The 22,209-nt window shown below is 41.9% G+C and overlaps 1 protein-coding gene across 1 annotated transcript in view; it reads left to right on the forward strand.

Annotated features, from left to right (window-relative positions):
* LOC311144768 (glutamate receptor ionotropic, delta-2-like) overlaps positions 1 to 22,209 on the forward strand; it is a gene marked incomplete at both ends in the record, with an annotated part of 582,161 nt that overhangs the window by 67,914 nt on the left and 492,038 nt on the right. Inside the window, one exon of the mRNA XM_084180872.1 lies at positions 9,369 to 9,524. Within this exon, the coding sequence (XP_084036998.1) occupies positions 9,369 to 9,524 (156 nt within the window). The remainder of the gene's footprint in view (positions 1 to 9,368; positions 9,525 to 22,209) is intronic.

Consider the following 22,209-nt stretch of genomic DNA (forward strand, 5'->3'; position numbering starts at 1 on the left):
CACCCCACATCAAACTCTTCTCATTTAACTTTTTTTTTTTTTATTTAACTGAAAAATGTTGGTTGGGGAATATCAAAGCAAACCAAAAAAGAGCTAATCGAAATGAAAGTGTGAGAGCTGAACATATTGCCAAGCTCATATGTGTAGACGACTGCTCTTGAAATCCTCTGAAATGAGGAAATTAATACTGTATCTGGTAATTTTTTGTGTGCTCATCCACATCATATCATTATCCCATAAATTATTAAAGGGGAATTTAAGAGAACACATTCCATTCTCCCCAACGTGGCCTTGTGTAATACTTATTAATCTATATTAAGTGTCTCTGGAAAATGTTCTGAAGGCTGGCTTATGCTAGGAATGGTAATGCGAGGCTTCTGTGTGGTGGCTAGCATTTAGAATAGGATATGTCTTTTTTTGTAATTGACTTGAAATGTGAGTGGGGGTTATAATAGTCTAGTAGTAGTTAAATTTTTTCAGAGAATGATTTGGATTGAAGTTACGGGTGGATTCTGTGTCTGTATCTGTAGAATAGGTCCACTTACTACAAAACCTCCCTAAGTTGTAGTGCACAGTAGGCCTTACCTACAAAAATTGCTTAAGTTAACCCGCAAAGACACCATAAACATAGTATTGTCTAAGCAAGCAAAGTGTGTTTTATTGAAACTCATAGGCCTACATACAGTAACGCTTGGCTCCATCCTCCAGGCCACCAAGTTTGCTGCAGTGATGAATAAAACAACAGGCTTGGTTTGTTATGTTCTGCTGAGTCGCAGGGTTTTACATGAACTAGCTGCTAGCAGACATCTGGGCTGCCACCGCTCCAGACACTCCTCCTCAGCTCTGTCCTGGCCTGTGTGGGAGCTAACTAGTTCCCATCTCTGGAAGGTCAGATTGCTCTTGGACGGCCTGCTCCCAGAAAGGCCTCCAGTGCTGATGGAGCACCCTGAGGAATAGACTGCCTGCCTGGGAGGAAGTGGCTCGATCTTGTCTACATCAGGTCAGAAAATGACCCAGTGGCTGTGTTTTTTTTAATCTCTTACTTTACCCATGTTTTCTTGACAGGGAGTAGGCACCCTATACTTGGTGTACGGAGGAATTGCTATTTGGGGTATGGGGTAACACATACACATATACTCTCTCTCTCTCTTTCATTGTGGTTATTATTACAGGCATTGTGTATCCTATCTGTGCACTGCTCTCTCTCTCTCCCATTCTCATGCTGTGTGACAACCCCCAGTGACGAGGGCCACATTATGTGTCAGCCTCACAATTGGCTCAGCATTCCATTAGTGTCAAGCACCATAACACTCTGCACTAATTCCCTTCCCGCACTCCACTCAGCCGGATGAGCGGGAAACATCTGGAAATATTGACATCGTCATTATCATTGGCGCTCATTAACAATGCTTTCTACACACACTGACCTCGGGAAAGGTGTTAATGGCTATTCAAATAGAGATATTTATTACAGAGTTATGGGTTTTCAACTGACTTCAAGCCCAGTGATTCTAACCCAGCTGACACATTTGGTTCCTTGGAAGTTGTGGGAACGTACATTTTTGGTTTCCCATTTGTTCTGGGAACAAAGCCATAAGTTTCCTGACTGGTAAAACAGAACGTTTTTTAAACGTTCTGAGAACGGAAGTGAAAATGTTGTCTGTTCTGGGAATGTACATTTTTAGGTTGCAGGGAGGTTCTGAGAATGTTTTACTATGGTTCCCTGAAAGTTTTGTGGTTTTTGTTAACACTCTGAGAACAGAAATTATAGGTTATTTGAAGGTAATTAAATAACGTTCTGAGAACATGTTTCAGTAACACTTTTAATAACACTGCTAGCTTAGTTTGGGTTAACTGTTTTGAACTCCAAGCACAGATAGGACACATGGAAATTAATTTGCTTAGGCATTAATCATGCAAACACATATTTTTTTTTTATTGTAGCACAGCCTCAATGAGATTTGAACCTATGATCTTCTGCTCTCTATTCATGGAATTAGTCCACTGCATCACCAGGCTGGAGCTAGCATGCCATGTTTTTTTTTACTTATACAAAGCTGTTAATTTTAGTCTATTCAAACAGACCCATTTCAAAGGAAACAAGCACTCATTAAGATCAGGTGTGGCCAATTAGTGGGCGTGGCCAACACACCTGAACACACTTAACAAGATAGAGGATAGAGAGAGTTTTGTTGATGCTGAGAATGGAATGGAATGTGTAGAACTTTCTTTAAACATGACTAATGTTAACTTGTGGTTTTTATGGAAAGTTTTCTTAATGTTCTGAGAACATGACTTTAAATAGAACCATGAGGAAACCTGTAGAAAACGTTATGCTGAAGTACTGAAATACCCACAGAAGAACATTGTTTCTTAACGTTCTCTGAATGTTCTGAGAACATGACTTTAAATAGAACCATGAGGAAACCTGTGGAAAATATTATGCTGAAGTACTGAAATTCCCACAGAACAACGTTGTTTCTTAAAGTTCTCTGAACAATTTGAAAACATTACTTTAAATAGAATGAGGAAACCTGTAGGAAACGTTATGCTGAAGTACTGAAATTCCAACCTAAGAAACATATGGTTCTCAGAACGTTATGTGCTAGCTGGGTATCCTGCACCCTTCCCAGTACTTTGTGGGAAGGTTGTATGCAAAATAACCACAGTACAACCACACTCTCACCAAGCTCTAAGAAACATATGGTTCTCAGAATGTTATGTGCTAGCTGGAAATGAATCTCTTGTTAGTGACAGTGTTGCTTGGGGTGTTCTGTCGAGCAGATACGGCAAACTATGCGATGGAAGATAGAGAGAGATAGAGAAAATCCATGAGACAGATGCATTCTGGTAGGCCTATTGATTTGAGGTCATTGCAATGGAATTATTTGGAGATATTATTTTCCTGTCTGGAATATTCTCTAGCCTTTACCTAATACCTTTGAGACTACTGTGCTGTTTTAGGCAGATTTTAATGTCCACCAAACACCCCAACACCATCTGAAATGGCATGAAAGAGGTGTGCGTATATGTGTGTGCGTGTCCACGTCCGTGTGTGTGTGGCAAGGGGTACACTCCACATGACGCCTGTATCCACCCAGGAGGTAGAAATCCAGCAACACCCCAAGCATCTGTGTCTTGATTGATGCTTTGATCGATGTGACATTTTCTCATTTGTTGAAATGTGAAATTGTAAATTGATAGTGTTGTTTTGAGACTGATTATGTTGATCTATTGTTCCCAGATCACCTTGAAAATGAGACCCTGGTCTCAATGGGTTTCCCCGGTTAAATAAAGGTTAAATAAAAAAGGGGAATGGGAATTGGAAACTCACCCTCCCAGGCCCCATCCGTCTGAGGCATCCAACAGCCCCATTTAAGTCCACTTCTATTAAATGTCAGGGAGAAGGTGTCCCCACAGCCGGGGAAGGTGAGGAACAGCCATGGAGAGGCTTTAGATTGGCTCAGCAATGCCAGGGAGCTGGCTGGCAGCTTCGCCGCTGCGTTAATGATGAAGACATTTATTTCCATGATAATAATGAAAGTGTGTGTTCAGCCAGCAGGAGAAGGGAACATGGCACATGTGGATTTCATAGTACAAACCATGTCCTCGGGGATCATTGAAGTTTTGCACAAAGGTGGCAATAGATTTCGCAGATGCAGATTGCTGATACACACGTACACTTAGTCCTCCCCTCCTTCCTGCTGTATGAGAATTGGCTTGCCTTCTCCTTAGTCTATTTCAGGAACACAGTTCCCTACTGACAGTGGCTGCTGTGAACTCACTCAACACTGCCCACACACCATTATATTCCTGCTAGCACAGTCACACATAGTGGAGCTCTGTGTCAAGCTCTGTGCCTCTGCCTGCCTGGTGCAGGGGAGGACACCTAGCCAGTCTCATCAGAGATATCAATTAAAGAGGGCTCTGTGTTTGTATGCGGCGGAGCAGTGATGATGAGAGTTGGCTGGTGCCGACCAATGAGATGTGGAGTTATTAATGGGTGACTGTGCGTGGCCGCGGCTGCCATGCGGCGTGATAAACATGGCGGCGTGTTGCCGTTTTATATCACGTTCTATCAGACGATTACTGCTCTCCCCTGGGCCTCCCGGAAGCCAATTAATCGCCCTTGTCTCCCAGGTGTCAGCTGCCACGTCCTTCTCCCAGACAAGGCATGGGCCGTAAATCTGACCGCCCTCACACATTTGCACTCACAGGCCTCCCCTAAACACCACCCCTCCACCCACTCTCCCCGGCAAGAGCAAACTGATTCATCATCGTCATCCCGCGCCGTCTCCATCTTGCTTTCATCATAACACAGGACCATACATCACCAACAAGTTGGATATATGCTCTCCTGTTTAGTCATGAGCTTTCGATTGCTGTCAAGGTGGGCGCCACCCCTCGGTTCCCTCCCCTCTGTCACTGTCATTGTTGTCATTGTCATTATCATCAACGCGGAAAGGCTCCTCCATTATCATCATCATAGCCAGAACTGCCATGGGGCTGCTCCGTCACAATCGGCCCATACTAGGCTGTGGAGACCAGTGTAGGGAGTGGTATTCTTCTGTATCTTAGTGGGGTATTGCAAGTTGGTTTCAGATATTTACATTTACATTTTACACATTTAGCAGACGCTCTTATCCAGAGCGACTTACAGTTAGTGAGTGCATACATTATTATTATTATATTTTTTTATACTGGCCCCCCGTGGGAAACAAACCCACATCCCTGCCAGCCAAACCCTCCCCTACCTTGGACGACGCTGGACCAATTGTGCACCGCCCATGGGTCTCCCGGTCGCGGCCGGCTGCGACAGAGCCTGGACTCGAACCAGGATCTCTAGTGGCACAGCTAGCACTGCGATGCAGTGCCTTAGACCACTGCGCCACTCGGGAGAAAGAGAGAGAGTGATACAGTATAAAGGTATAGCCTATACAGGAATGATGTGCAATTAGAGCTAATAACTCTCCATCTTCTCTGCCACCACATAAATAACCTTCTGAATCCTGTCTCTACTTGGACAGCCTGAGAGACGTGGATTTTCCTATCCAACTGCACAGCTGCCCTAATAGTCATCTTCTAACTGGCTGACAAGTCTGTTTCCAAGTCTAACCCTGTCAGGAGGGAACTAGCTTCCTTCACACTCCCTCACTTCTTATTGCAAGTGAAGTCATTCCCTTCCAGACAATTGCTCATTAATGCTAAATTATTTAGCGTAAATACACAGGCTAATTATGCGAGCTCTATTGACGTTGTGAAATAATAGTGCTGGAAATTGGAAAAGAGCCTCTGTTCTGTTGGGTGATTTGCTGTAGTTAAAAGGGAACTCATGTTGATTCTCTCAGTGTGTATTTAACAATGTGTACTTTTCATTCAACAGAATAAAGGCCAAACGATAAGTGATGTTTCATGAAGGGAAGCCAGCAGGAACCTCCTCCTGGAGACGTTATTGGACTAACTGACAAACTGGATATTCATCAGTAAACCATAGTAAACAACAACAGGAATATTAGATGTTTGAAGCACTCAGGAATCAATAGCATTTCCCAAATCATTTCTCGCCTTTAATGTATTCTGCCTCCAAATAGCTGTTGTGGAAATAGCAATGATTACATATTGTGCATTTGAGCCCTGTTGCCCTTGGTGCGTCGGTGTAAAGCTAGATGCAATGCCTTTATCGTCTCCTCTGATATATGTTGTGACGTTTGCCTTTCTTCACAATCCAATTGTCCAAGAGCTGGAGGAGCCATGCTGGAGAAGAGTTTAGAACAGGAGGAAGGCTGCTTGTAAATCAGCATGCAGTGCTGCCATCCACATCATACCAGTGCAGTCACCCAGGCCTGCATCCACACACACGCACACACACACACACGCGTGCGTGCACATAAAAAACATATATCTTTTTTTTTTTGAGCTTCCTGTGTGAAGTGGATTGAAGGAAAAATAATAATCTTCACTTTTTCTCCCCTAGAGAGAGCTTGGAGACATTAATCAATGTGACAATGGCCATGATGTGCACAGTGGGGCCTTGGCCTTCTGCTCTCTTTTGCTATGTGCTATGTATGAGTTTGCAGCTGCTGGCAGGTGCCAGTGTGCACAGTCTAGTATGGTCTACCATCCCTTGATAAATCCCTTGTTATGCAAAACGTATCTGGTCACAGGTCTGAGATCAGATGTAGAATCACTCATTATTGCCCAGCTGGGGTACATTAGGAGACAAATGAAGAAAGAGATAGCAAATATCATCATTTAACAAGTTTATTGATTTGAGTTGTGATTGAAGGTCAGTAGAAAGTAAACAAGTTATTACTATTTATTATTTCATTCAGTGGATTCCGACGCCGACCTTCAAAAGCACATTTGTATGTTTGGAGACTGTCCGTTTATTATTCATACTATTTTGATTAATCATATTTTATGAATGTATGGATGAGCTCATTCCTAATTCATGTTTCTACGGGTAGGATGCAAAAGGCTCGATGTACGTAATCATCATCAACGGATCATGAATCACTCACCGAAATGAAAACTAATCACAGGTGGAAAGGCCTTAAAATCAATCCCCACCAGTAATTTATTTCCATTAAGATGTTTTAATGATTGTTCCATTTGAATATCTGATGGTTTCAGTTAAGGGAACAAAACAGAGAGCGAGGCGGCCACTTTAGAGGGGACATTGAGGGAAAATATCGTCCCCCTCTATACCATTTCACACCGCCACGGGTGAGATATGCAGCTTTAAAGTGCGTTTTGAAGCCTCCACCTTGAGTTTTGTTTCTATGGCAACTCAATTCCGGGGCCCAGATAAAAGAACTGGAATGATGTTTTTGCGGAGGATTGGAGACAAAGTGAGTACGTTGCTGCTGGTTGGGAGGGAGATTTGTCTTGTCTGACAGAGTTCTGCAGGGCTTTGAAAGCATTGTCTTTACCAGCCGATTTCACAACAGACCACCGGCTCACATTTGACTTCATCCCTGTAAACGCTGATATTTAATAGTAGATTTACCATACTACTGTACAACCAATCAGACATAACACCCCCATCACAGAGGGATCAATGACATCCTGTAAGGTATAGGCCTATGCCCCACGCTCTCAAAGGGATAGGTATTCTATTATTTGATCTGTTTCAATCAGACCTCATTGTGGGAAATGTTTCTTTAGATTCACTCTGAACCACATTTGAGTCGCATCAATAATGCAACTATAAATAGATGAAGGAATGCGTCTTTTATTTGACAATTTATTCATGCTGCCCTGTGTTTTTGGTTGACTTTTCTCATTCATATTGCATGGCGTTTAAAACAATTGACTCCATCAGAAAGTGAAACAAGACAACACACCGAACAATCATACGGTGGATGTCTTTTTCAGGACAGACTTTGTCGCTTGATGTAAGATAGTGGACCTCACTGTCTTTTCAGGGGTGCCAAGCATCAGCAGTCAGGTGGACTTCAGGTGCAAAATGGTGGTATTTATTTACAGGTTCAAAAAAGGTCAGTAAAGCTTTAACCATGAATATAATTTACATGAAGCATTGACAAACATTTGACTGACAAAAATAACAAACATAAGTTAAATGGCCGATACACTGAAGCTACTGGCTTTTAGCTACCATTTTCAAACTAGTCACACCTATAACTTTGGGTCAATATTTCCTCACACAGCTGAGTTAGAGAGCCCTGGGACAACATGTCAATCTAGCCTAATAAGCTCTCAGGAAAAGGGCAACCTGAACAGGTTAAAAGCCCAACTTCTAACACTGGGATAATCCAAAATGCACCTAAACAGGTATTTCATCAATTAACAAATCTCACTATAATCAATATTTCTGATTTAAGTCAATGGCCATTACATAATATATTTCAACATACCAGGACATGATCTCATAACACTCAACAAATATTGGGAAAACACCCTCCAACATGGAACATTCCGATTACTGTGCGCGTGAACCTGTTGGTTAACTATGTGTATGTCACAGGTGTGCTCGCTCTCCGAACTAGTCCACAAACAACCTGCGATGGTGAGTAGGGCTACAGGCTGGCGATACAATGTACCTTAAATTCTAAATAACCAAAGTTAAAGGTCCAATGCAGCCATTTTTATCTCAATATCAAATCATTTCTGAGTAACAATTAAGTAGGCTACCTTACTGTGTTTGGTTTAAATAAAAATGTTAAAAAGAAACAGAAATAGATTCTTAGCAATTTCTCAAGCAATAATTTTGCTAGGACAGTCTGGGAGTGGTCTGAGTAGGGAGGGGAAAACTGAAAACTAGCTGTTATTGGCAGAGAGTTTTGGAACTCTTTCTTATTTGTCTATTAACTAATTTACCACCTGGTGATGTCACCAGGCAGGGCAAAACTCCATCCCACCAAACCAGGCTGAAATTTCAGGCAGTGGGACATGTCTAGCAGTAGGAATACGCTTGAAAACGCTAGGGAACATGAACAAACATTAGCAACATTTGCAAAGTGTGTTTGGCACCTTCTCCTCCAATGGGTTTTGAGAAGGAGGAGAGGAGAGAGGACACGAGGAGTATGCAATTTAGATTCTCCCAATGTACTTAAAATTATAAATAAACAATCTTAACTAGTGTTTGATGGGACATGCCTAGCAGTAGAATGCTTGAAAACGGCAGTAACACGAACAAACATGATGAAACGTTTACAAAGTCTCTTTGTTGCTAAATGAGGGGATGGCAATGGGAGTGGAATGTCTGACTTGACGGGCACTCTCCAGTGCACATGGTCACAAGGACTGACTTTGTCGCTTGACGTGGTTTAGAGTTCATAGCATAGGCTACTGCAATCCTCAGGATGTTACCATGCTGTAATTTTTGTGAAGGTCTGTGAAAAGTGTGACCAGAAATCACACTGACCTGCACTTGGTCCCAAAATGTGAATTTAGCTCCGAATTGGTGAGTTTACTGTATGACTCACCAATCTGTATCATACACACCATCTATTTCTAAATGATGACTATTTGCAGGTCAGCAAAATGCATTTAGCATTGCTTCAGTGAGCAGTTTTAAACAATTACTAGCTAATTTGCTGCAGGCAACAAGCAGAGAGGAAATGCAAGGCCAAAAGAAGAGATACTGGCTCTATTTGGATTCCTGCAGGATGCAGGGAGAATGTTCCTGTATTGTATACACCCATTGACTGTGGGATACCTTCCTTATTTCCCAGCAAATGGATTGTTGCTCTATTGATTTGTAGGCACACGTACAGTATGAGGTCCAAGAGGCTTGCATGATACTTTCCTTAGTCACAAGATCACTTATCATTCCCCTTTCCTCCCTCTCTCCCCCCTCTCGCTCTCTCCTTTGCTCTCCCTCTCTTCTTTCTCTCTCTCCGTAGGGGCCATCTTTGATGAGTCTGCCAGGAAGGATGACGAGGTGTTCCGCATGGCTGTGGCGGACCTCAACCTCAACAACGAGATCCTGGAGACGGAGAAGATCACCATCTCCGTGGAGTTTGTGGACGGGAACAACCCTTTCCAGGCGGTCCAGGAAGGTAAGGCCTTGCCCTGCTCTCGCCCTCACCCTGCAGTCACTACAACCACCACCATCAGTACATCTCGCACTCAGCGAGGCCAGAGGAGTGGCAGACAAAGTCCATTATTTTCCCCCGACGACTCTGCATGGTTTTTCTGTGGATATGCTTCAGCCTTTCAGAATGTCAGATGGAACCCACATAAATCCCTCCATTTTCAGACCAAACCTTGACACACTGAACTGAATAACACTATATTAGGTGTTTCCCAGAAAATGAAGAAAAGGTTTGGTTATTGGAAATCTCTTGTACTGTTAGTTGCACCATTCTGAAAAGGGTGTCAATTGGATTCCACTGTACTTTACCAGTGATACTCTCTGTCACTGTTGTTATGCACTCTAGGATTGGGAAGATTATAATTTTTTATTAAAAGGCTCGCCATTTTGGTTGATATTCTTCCAATACTTCTCAAATATGTTTCAATACTGCCACTACCTGAAACGCTGCTAACAATTAATTAAGCTTGTAATGTCGATGGCATTTGTCTCAGGAGATATCTGATAATAAATACAGAGGCGTGTGGCACAAAATATAAACGAACTCCTCTAGCATGATTCCATGATTTAATTAACTGATAATTGATAACAAAAAAAAGAAATACACCCAAAACCTGTGTTCGACTGAACAGACCTCAACTAAATGAGTCATATTTCCCTGGGTTTTAAATAAATCCCTTCGCTTCCTTCTGACATCAAATAACCCCTACTATAACAATATTGCCTGGGAAGCCTGGGAAGTCTGAACACAAGGAGAAGTGTGGTTGGAACCTGCTTAGCTAATAGACACTGGTTATTTGTGGAGGGTGGCAGGTGTACAGTCTAGTGCAGTCTAAGAACCTAATAGTTATTACCACTGGTGCTTTTGTTAAGCCTCTCTGAAGCATCTGTACCTGAGATGCTCTCTCGTCTTTGAAGTCTCATCATGAGTAGTGCTATTACTGAATACATTACATGTGTTTTGGCTGAATGATGATGGTGGATCTGCTCCTTATGATATGCTACTGGAAGCATCTTCTATGTATTCCATTGTATCGAAACACCTGTTTATCTGTTGCTCTTCGAACAACGACAATAAAACCCAATTTGCTTTCGTTAATTAAAAAGGGTTCTTAATTCATTTCTGATCATGGCCTACGGAGTGATATATTATTATAGTGATGTATGTAGTGATACATTATCAGAATGCACATTTTCGTGCAGATGCATTGATGTGAAGAAAACATATTACAGGACTCTGCTCATATTATAAACAATTAACTGTGCACAGAAAATAACAACGCATGATTCATGTTGGGGTTGTATATAATACATACAGTATGTGCATACATCCATGTAAATATAGGCACGTACACTACTTTGATGAATCTGATACTATTTACACATACAGTTGAAGTCGGAAGTTTATATACACCTTAGCCAAATACATTTAAACTCAATTTTTCACAATTCCTGACATTTAATCCTAGTAAAAATTCCCTGTTTTAGCGTCAGTTAGGATCACCACTTGATTTTAAGAATGTGAAATGTCAGAATAATAGTAGAGAGAATTATTTATTTCAGCTTATATTTCACATTCCCAGTGGGTCAGAAGTTTACATTAGTATTTGGTAGCATTGCCTTTAAATTGTTTAACTTGGGTGAAACGTTTCGGGTAGCCTTCCTCAAGCTTCCCACAATAAGTTGGGTGAATTTTGGCCCATTCCTCCTGACAGAGCTGCTGTAACTAAGTCAGGTTTGTAGGCCTCCTTGCTCGCACACACTTTTTCAGTTCTGCCCACAAATGTTCTATAGGATTGAGGTCAGGGCTTTGTGATGGCCACTCCAATACCTTGACTTTATTGTCCTTAAGCCATTTTGCCACAACTTTGGAAGGATGCTTGGGGTCATTGTCCATTTGGAAGACCATTTGCGACCAAGCTTTAACTTCCTGACTGATATCTTGAGATGTTGCTTCAATATATCCACATAATTTTCCTTCCTCGTGATGCCATTTGTGAACTGCACCAGTCCCTCCTGCAGCAAGCACCCCCACAACATGATGCTGCCACCCCCGTGCTTCACGGGTTGGGATAGTGTTCTTCGGCTTGCAAGCCCCCCCTTTTTCCTCCAAACATAACAATGGTCATTATGGCCAAACAGTTCTATTTTTATTTATAATAATATAATAATAATATAATTTGCCATTTAGCAGACGCTTTTATTCAAAGCGACTTACAGTCATGCGTGCATAATTTTTTTTTTTTGTGTATGGGTGGTCCTGGGATCGAACCCACTACCTTGGCGTTACAAGCGCCGTGCTCTACCAGCTGAGCTACAGAGGTGTGTATTTCATCAGACCAGAGGACATTTCTCAAAAAAGTACGATCTTTGTCCCCATGTGCAGTTGCAAACCGTAGTCTGGCTTTTTTGTGGCGGTTTTGAAGCAGTGGCTTCTTCCTTGCTGAGTGGCCTTTCAGGTTATGTCGATATAGGACTTGTTTTACTGTGGAGATACATACGTTTGTACATGTTTCCTCCAGCATCTTCACAAGGTCCTTTGCTGTAGTTCTGGGACTGATTTGCACTTTTCGCACCAAAGTACGTTCATCTCTAGGAGACAGAACACGTCTCCTTCCTGAGCGGTATGAAGGCTGCGTGGTCCCATGGTGTTTATACTTGCGTACTATTGTTTGTACAGATGAACGTGGTACCTTCATGCATTTGGAAATTGCTCCCAAGGATGAACCAGACTTGTGGAGGTCTACACATTTTTTTCTGAGGTCTTGGCTGAATTCTTTTGATTTTCCCATGATGTCAAGCAAAGAGGCACTGAGTTTGAAAGTAGGCCTTGAAATACATCCACAGGTACACCTCCAATTGACTGAAATCATGTCAATTAGCCTATCAGAAGCTTCTAAAGCCATGACATAATTTCCTGGAATTTTCCAAGCTGTTTAAAGGCACAGTCAACTTCGTGTGTAAACTTCTGACCCACTGGAATTGTGATACAGTGAATTATAAGTGAAATAATCTGTCTGTAAATAATTGTTGGAAAAATGACTTGTGTCATGCACAAAGTAGATGTCCTAACCGACTTGCCAAAACTATAGTTTGTTAACAAGAAATTTGTGGAGTGATTGAAAAACAAGTTTTAATGACTCCAACCTAAGTGTATGTAAACTTCCGACTTCAACTGTAGGTCTTAGCACGGCTCTTAGCAGTGACTTACCGCTAAGCTCAGCACTTGCCTTTTTCACACCGACAGAACTTGTTACTAAGCCATTGCATAACATTACGAAGGAGTGTTTATTCCAAACCTGGGACTTAGCCTCTCCCATCTGCCTTGGTTTACCGAGTGTCTCCACTACAATGCTCCCCGTGAGTCTAACAGGTACTGTAATAGGCTTGGCGCTGGAGCTAAATGGGATGGAAGAAAGGGAGTCCTGTCGCCTGGTTGTCATCTCAAACCGCAAAGACGTAACAAAGGCAACGAGAGGCGCCAAGAAGCCTGTCCAAGTTTTCTCCATTTGGGAGGTGTTGTGTCGTCACACACATGAATAAGCACACATGTGGACACACACACACACACAAACACACACATACACATATGGTGGGCTTTTTCACCGTTTGTGTGTTTGTGTGCGTCTGTTTTTACATGCATGTGTGTGTGTGTGTGTATAGTGAAAGCAGCTGGGTGTCTGCAAACTCAACAGGCCTGTTTGTATTTGTATTTGTATTTCTTATGGATGCCCATTACCTGCTGCCAAGGCAGCAGCTAATCTTCCTGGGCTCCAGCAACATTAAGGCAGTTATATACGCAGTTATATACAATTAAAAACATTACATTACATTTCACAACAGATTTCACAACACATTAATTATGTGCCCTCAGACCACTACTCCAATACCACGACAACACAAAATCCATGTGATTTGGGGACTGTGAAGAATGCCTGACTATACCTCGATTATGTTGGAGAGGCTTCCATTAAAGAACAACCTCTGTGTTCTGTTAGACAGGTAACTCTCGATCCACAATATAGCAGGGAATGTAAAGCCATAACATATATGTTTTTCCAGCAGCAAATTATGATCGATAATGTCAAAAGCTGCACTAAAGTCTAACAAAACATCTCCCACAATCTTTTTATTATCAATTTCTCTCAGCCAATCATCAGTAATTTGTGGAAGCGCTGTACATGTTGATTGGCCTTCCTTATAAGTGTGCTGAAAATCTGTTGTTCATTTGTTTACTTTGAAAAAGCATTGTATCTTGTCAAACACCATTTTTTCCAAAGGTTTACTAAGGGTTGGTAACAGGCTGATTGGTCGGCTGTTCGAGCCAGTAAAGGGTGCTTTGCTATTCTTGGGTAGCAGAATGACTTTTGCTTCCCTCCAGGCCTGAGGGCACACACTTTCCTGTAGGTTTACATTGAAAAGATGGCAAATAGGAGTGGCAATATTGTCCACTATCATCCTCAGTAATTTTCCATCCAAGTTGTCAGACCCAGGTGGATTGTCATTGTTGATAGACAACAATCGTTCTTTCACCTCTTCCACACTCACCTTATGAAATTCAAAATGACAATGCTTGTCTTTCATAATTTGGTCAGTTATGCATGGATGTGTAGGTTCAGAATTTGTTGTTGGCATGTCATGCCTAAGTTTTCTAATCTTGCCAATGAAAAAATCATTAAAGTAGTTGGCAATATCAGTGGGTTTTGTGTTGAAGAGCCATCTGATTCAATGAATGACGGAGCCGAGTTCAAAAAAAGTTAGCCTGACAACAAAAGGCCCCTGAACTCCAATCCCACCATTAACAAGGAATCTTTAACTTTGTTTTGTCCTCTACAAGGGGATTCTCGCAGGCACCACCCATTACTGTCCACATTAAGGACAAACACAAAGAGAGGAGTGATGAATGGGACTTCTTTAGGACAGATATTTATTATTATCTAGATTGCAGGGATGATTTGCCAGAATCGTTCACAGGGATTTGAAGGTGAGGGGAGATCAAGGCGTTGTTCTCAACATCAACATCAGTCCTCTTTAAACCATCCTTGCTGCTGGAGCCCGATCCGCCCGGGACCTTGTAGAGATGGATTGCTCCTCACCCATCTCTGTGTAGTACCGCTTCAGTTTTGGAGGGGGTCTCAAATTCTATGGAGAGCGGGTGTGTGTTAAAGTAACCAGGCGCAGCCTGTTCTCATTGCTTTGCAGGTGAAATACGGTTAATTGCGAAAGCTATGCTGCTGCCACTTATGTTTACACACTGCGCTCTATCTCATCATCTCCCGCCATAACCATATTAATTAGTGAACAGGTAGATGTGCGTGCGTTCATGGCTCATATTGATTAAAGCAGTAAGGGGGACTGTAATTGGATAACAGCACGAGGGGTGTGTGGAAGGGGAGCTTTACACTCATGGCGGCTGCTTGTGAGTTCTTGTCTTCTGCTCTCAGATGTAGCGATAAATTACGATTCCCACTCCGTGTCTCCACAGTAACACACCAAGCTGACAGCACACGGAGCTGTGGCTGAGACTGAGGTGGATAGGGTTTAGCAAGGCAAGTCTACAAGGTCTTCTTGGGAGGGAGAGTGACTTTTGAGGAAAATAAGGGTGAAATGCTGTATGACTGACAGACAGGTAAAATAATCTAGTTTAATGACATGCTGCTCTGTACCATAGTTATGCCATATCCACCTTTTTGTTGAAAGTGTCAAGAATATCGAAAGACTGTGATGCAAAGGTAATAATGAGGTGAGACTAGGGTTGCAATTCTACTGGTAATTTACCAAAATTACCGGAATCTTCTGTAATTTTGGTAACAGATAATGTATGGCAATCTATGGTAATTTTGGTAATTTATGCTTGAATAACAAAACAAAAATCTGTATTCATATATAGTATAATTTGTTTTATATCTGTGTCCATATATTGTCCAAGAGTTTCTATTGGATAGACCATATGGTTCAATAGAAAATAGCCTAATTAATGAAAAAAGCATCTAATCAACAATGGCATTGTTTTCAATTAACTCTGCAACACCTCCAACTATTGACTTTTTACACGACTGCCACCAGTTTGGCGCCAAAACATTTACAACAAAGACATATTGACATAGTAAAATAAATAATTGTGTAAAATAATATATAGGATATTTCATGCTGAAACCCTCATATTACCCCTTACTCGTGGGAATTGGCCTATATGGATAGGGCTAAATTGAAATGTTTCTTGCAGAAGAAATGTGGAAAGCATATGCATAACCATGGTAGCAATCAAAAGGGAACAGTTTGGAGATTGTGGGAAATGTATTAGACTGAATCCAAACATTACACTGTTGATTTTATGTGCATTTGACATTTACTGTACTTTTCTCTATATTTGTTGATAACGAAATCTGACAATACTCAGTAACATGATAAGAATATTAAAATAAAATTTGGGGTATGTGCAACATAAGACAAAAAAATGACAAGGGTTTGAGTGAGAGGTCTAACGTCTCCAAGTGGCCACATAATTCTCCAAAGTGTGCACAATTCCTACGCAATTCCAATGCACGTTTATAACTCAAAGAAGAGTCTTCAACTATAAGGTGTTTTTTTTTAGCTCTCCTAGATGTGCTGTTGAGGAACTAGAGCAAGCAGACTTGTAGTTGTTTTTGGAACACAGTCCCGCATCCCGCCATCACATAATTACTGTTGTTTACGCATTCCAAAAACGGTCCAATAACTTAATCTGGTCAGGTGGGCATCATTTGAAAGCTTGTTTTATTGCCAACATGGCTGGCTAAGTTACAAAATATGATCTTACAGTGTTTGGCTTTCACAAGTCAATTCAGAGAAGCAGATCGTAATTTTGGTGTGCATAGAATAGAGTCATGAGTGCATTCTGGTACATTTTCCCCGCCAGAGTTCTTCACAATAGGACAAACAAAGGTTAATTCTGTTCAGAACAACCCAGGGTATGACACCATGTCATCCTGTACATCAAACATAATGATCATAAACGTCAACACTGTATATTACAGGGGTTTTATGATATGGAAATGTGAAGTAACAGGTGTGTTTGTCTTGCTTGTATAACATCAAAGCCATAGTTATTATAATCCTCAACGTCCCACCTTTCGAAATACACAGAGTCCTCTTTATTTACAGCATTTCCCTCACTCAAACGACAAAAGAAAAATGCTAAAGTTGCCCAATTAGCGGGAGGCAACTTTTTGTCGCGCGCAGTGTTCAAGTTCAGAACCGCTGTCAGTCAAAGACAATACTGCGCTGTGAAGCAGAGACCTTGAACTCTGACATCATGTGTAGCATGTTACTGTACGGCCACTGCGTTACAATTTCGGCGCTTATCAGTGTCCAAATCTGCTATTTTGAACCCCTATACGGGTACGCGTGTAAAATGCTAAACACTAATGGTACTCACTAAGTTGATGGTCTATATTTATGATCATGTTTTACACTTTGTCATTCTATTTTTTCTTTTAAAATCATCTTCTTTTTATTTTTTTGGATATTTTACATGTGATAAGGCCACACGGAGGGCCAGAGATAATTACAGACACCTTTGATAATCTGAAGTACCCAAAAGGGCTACTAGATGCCTTGTGATAAATTGTATAAAATCCTTGAAAGTTACTAAAATGTATGGTAATTTACTGGTAAACTTCAAAAGTGTCTAGTAATATACACTCGCTTTGCAAGTCTAGGCGAGACAGACATCATAGAAATGAAATAAATGGAGTGAGATTAATATCTTCAGGTTTGAGCTTTTTTAGTATTGAACAGCCAGGATGGAGAGGATTGTGATTCTGATTGGAATACAATGGGACAGGAAGCAGCAGTAGAAACTGCAATCAATGAGTCTGTGTGTTCTCATATTTGGTTATACAATAAAAAGCCTCCTCAGCAGATATCCGCATGTCTCATTCTCCAGCCTCTCTGCGGGGTTCCTCACCGGATTTTCAGAAAACAAGCTGAGTTTTTGACCAGAGCAGGCATATTTAATGACATTAATATTTTAGTGCTAGATGAAGCCACTCTGAGTTATGAAAGATACAGAGTTCACAGTAATGATTGTGTTTTTGTTTGTTTTCATGGGTTGGGCAAAAATCACAGGAAGGGAACATGTCAGTGATTCATTCCCAGGTTAAGACAACAGATGTTTGCTCTATACAGCCCATTTATATAATTGATTAGGGACCTGGGCTATACCCAACAGGCTTAGCTATCTGAGGACTTCTCACCTGTTTCACGCATGCATGCAAGCACACGCACACGCACACGCACACACACACACACACACACACACACACACACACACACACACACACACACACACACACACACACACACACACACACACACACACACACACACACACACACACACACACACACACACACACACACACAGTTCAGATCATTAAAATACAAATGATGTACCAGATTGTCAGTGAAATTGTACCCTTTTTATTTAGTAATTATGTTATGTGACCCCCCTCAAAGGAATCTACAGTACAGTCACAGCTTACTAGGCAATGTAATGCAGAAGACCATTTCATGTGACTTATCTTTCTCCCATCCCCCCATCCTCCCCCTGTCCTTGGCTGTGGCTCGGTCAGCCCGATCTCCTAAAAGGACTCCTTCTAAATGCCAGCATTCAGCTTGGATCGCCACAATCCAATTATCCAGACTCTAATCAATGGGGGGCGTTTCCAGCGGCGAGCCTGTCATTTGTAATAAAGTGGCGATATGATGGCATTCTGCAGCTGACAGCTGGGTGAAACCCTTCTGCTGGGGCCCGTTGGCTCCTCAGAGGGACTTGGCCCCCTGAATGGCGTGTCTGGAAATCCCTCAATGTGAACCTGGCAAGTTTTCCCAGAAATGATGGACAAAAGCTCCTTTAGTTATGAATGTCTGCGAGGCAGCATCTCTATTGAGCGCGGTGGTTTCCTGCTCACGCCGTGTGGTGTTACGGCCCCTACTGTAGTGTTGTTTGCAGGACTTAGCCTGGCAGAGCTTCCCCCTAACCACAAAGACCCTCCTTTATTGGTTCCCTGCAAAGCTGCAGAGCCCAATATGATGACATCATCATAAACAAGCATAATCATCAATTATGACAATACAAACATACAATATACATTCAAATTAAAAACATATACAGTCAGCAGATTTTGTTTGTTCACTTTCCCCATTAGTCCCATCCCACATGGAAAAATACTATGGTGTATACTATGGTAGGAATACTATAGTATTCACTGTAGTGGTTTTGCGGACGTTACTGTAGTATTCACTGTAGTATAATGTAGTATACCGTAGTATTTAAAAAAGAATAATATATAGTGCATTTGGAAAGTATTCAGACCCCTTCACTTTTTCCACATTTTGTTAAGTTACAGCCTTATTCTAAAATGGATTAAATAGTTTTTTTCCCCTCATCAATCTACACATAATACCCCATAATGACAAAGCAAAAACAGGTTTTTCGATTTTTTTGCTAATTTATAACAAATAAAAATCGGAAATATCTCATTTACATAACTATGCAGACCCTTTACTCAGTACTTTGTTGAAACACCTTTGGCAGCGATTACAGCCTCAAGTCTTCTTGGGTATGACGCTACAAGCTTGGCACACCTGTATTTGGCCAGTTTCTCCCATTCTTCTCTGCAGATCCTCTCAAGCTCTGTGAGGTTGTATGGGGAGCGTCTCTGCACAGCTATTTTCAGGTCTCTCCAGAGATGTTTGATCGGGTTCAAGTCCGGGCTCTGGCTGGGCCACTCAAGGATATTCAGACTTGTTCCGAAGCCACTCCTGCATTGTTTGGCTGTGTGCTTAGGGTCGTTGTCCTGTTGGAAGGTGAACCTTCGCCCCAGTCTGAGGTCCTGAGCCCTTTGGAGCAGGTTTTCATCAAGGATCTCTCTGTACTTTGCTCCGTTCATCTTTCCCTCGATCCTTCAAAAAACCTGTTTTCTTTGTCATTATGGGGTTTTGTGTGCAGATTGATGAGGAGAAAAAAAAGATTAAATCAATTTTAGAATAAGGCTGTAACTTAAACAAAATGTGGAAAAAGTGAAGGGGTTTGAATACTTTCCAAATGCGCTGTATATTATAGTAATTACTGTAGTGTTTTTGCGGACTGTAGTATACTGTAACATTTACTGTAGTGTTTTTGCGGATTATAGTATTTACTGTAGTGTTTTTGGGGACATTACTGTGGTATTTACTAAAGAGTTTTTGTTTTATTATCTTTGACATAGAAGTGGGGGGCTTTCTCCTTGAGGAAACCTACTGGAGAAATATTTAAAGAGCACATTTTCCACAACCTGTAGGTAGGTAGGACTGAGTTATGAATGGAGAGTTCTTCTGCTTAGTTTTTTGTATTAATATTTTGTATATGTTGTAATTTTTAGTTTTAATTTAAAAAATGATTTACAGTCTTGTTCCATCGCTGCAACTCCCGTACGGACTCGTGAGAGGCGAAGGTCGAGAGCCGTGCGTCCTCCGAAACCCAACCGAGCTGCTTCTTGACACAATGCCCGCTTAACCTGGAAGCCAGCCTCACCAATGTGTCAGAGGAAACACTGTACCCTGGCGACTGTGTCAGCGTGCACTGTGCCCGGCCCGCCACAGGAGATGCTAGTGCGCGATGGGACAAGAACATCCCTGCCGGCCAAACCCTCCCCTAACCTGGACGAAACTGGGCCAATTGTGCGCCGCCCCATGGGTCTCTCAGTCGCGGCCGGGTGCAACAGAGCCTGGACTCGAACCAGGATCTCTAGTGGCACAGCTAGCACTGCGATACAGTGCCTTAGACCAGTGGTTCCCCCCTTAGGGGGGCGCCAGAGTTTACAGGGGGGGCGCGTGATCTCATTTGCTTTGAGGTCAAACATGCCTAAAATGTTGCACTATAATTTAATTGTAAAATTAATACATTTAAAAATGATATTAAAAATCATATGTTTGCAATGCCAAGGCCAATCTAAAAAATAATAATAATGGCAGAGAAATGTAAAAGCGGTAATTCCCCGTAATTGACGTGTGTGCACGTCAATGACCAGCGTTCAATCAGTTTCAGCTAGCAGCTCGTTTTTCCTGCAGTCAGAGCATCACTATTTTATGAATAAAACAACATGTCTAAGAAATGTAAAAGTGCTGATGACTCATCATCAAAAAAGAAAGGAAGGCTATATCTCGAGAGTTATCTTAACTTCGGTTTTATTGAAGGACAGGACAGGACTCGGCCAGAATGTGTCATTTGTGGCGAGAAGCTAGCTAATGACAGCATGAAGCCAAGCAAAATACAACGACATCAGGAAACAAAACACCAGGAGACTATTGGTGAAGGTCAGGATTTTTTTGAGAGGAAGAAGCAGTTGGCACTATCAAAAAGATCTACAGACATCAGAAAAGCATTTGAAAGAGCAGGCAGTGATTTACACAGAGCCACGGAGGCGTCATTTGAGTGTTCGCTATTAACTGCCAAGGCTAAAAAGTTGCACAATATTGGAGAGCAGCTAATCAAACCTGCCTGCCTGAAAATTGTAGAGAGGCTGTGTGGCCCACAGGTGGTGGATAAAGTGAGAACCGTCCCACTCTCTGACAACACTGTCAAAGACAGAATTAATCAAATGGCTGGAGATTGTCAAAACCAGCTGCACGAGAAGCTTAGGAATGTTCCCTTTGCCATTCAGTTGGATGAAACAACAACAGTGTCAGACGAATCCGTGCTCATCGTTTATGTGCAAAATATTGACGGTGATGACTTGAAACAAGACATTCTTATGTCTACCAAACTAGCCACAACAACAACAGGCCAATATATTTTTATAGCTATGGACTCATATCTCTCATCCAACAATCTGCCCTACGAGAATATTGTTGCATGCTGCACTGATGGGGCTACACCATTGATGGGCAAAAACAAGGGATTTAACAGCCGATTGAAGGAAAAAGCCCTGGGGTGCGCAATTTTCCACTGCATGCTACATCGCCAAGCATTGGCCAGTAAAAAACTTTCGGAAGACCTTAGTAACACCCTGGCAACTGTTGTTAAAGTTGTAAACTTTATTAAGGCTCGCCCTACTAACAAGAGACTGTTTAACCAGCTGTGTGAGGATGAAGCGCATCAAACACTGCTGTTACACACAGAGGTGCGCTGGTTGTCACGTGGACAAGTGCTTGTGCGTTTTATGGAACTGCAGGAAAAAATAAAGGAATTCTTGCAAAATCACAATCGATCACTGTGCGAACAGCTGACTGATGCGTTTTGGATCAAAACGGCATACCTAGCGGATACATTCACTCTCTACAATGAGACAAACAAGCGGATGCAGGGTCCTGAATGAAACGTCATGCAGTGCAAAGACTCTCTCAACGCTTTTGTGCGGAAACTGGAGTACAGAGTTGGAAAATGTCAAAAGGGGAGCTACAACAATCTCCACTGCTGATGAAACAGTCTGGTGGCACTGTGCCTGCGTCTTTACGCACTGAGTTTACCAGGCACATGAACATGCTTCGGGAGGAAATTAAATCCAGTTTTGCCGATGTTGACGAATATTTACGTCATTTAGCAGACACTCTTATCCAGAGCAACTTACAGTTAGTGAGTGCATACTGGCCCCCCGTGGGAATCGAACGCACAACCCTGCCGTTGCA

Source organism: Coregonus lavaretus (assembly GCF_964263955.1).
Source record: "Coregonus lavaretus genome assembly, chromosome: 17".
Taxonomy (NCBI): domain Eukaryota; kingdom Metazoa; phylum Chordata; class Actinopteri; order Salmoniformes; family Salmonidae; genus Coregonus; species Coregonus lavaretus.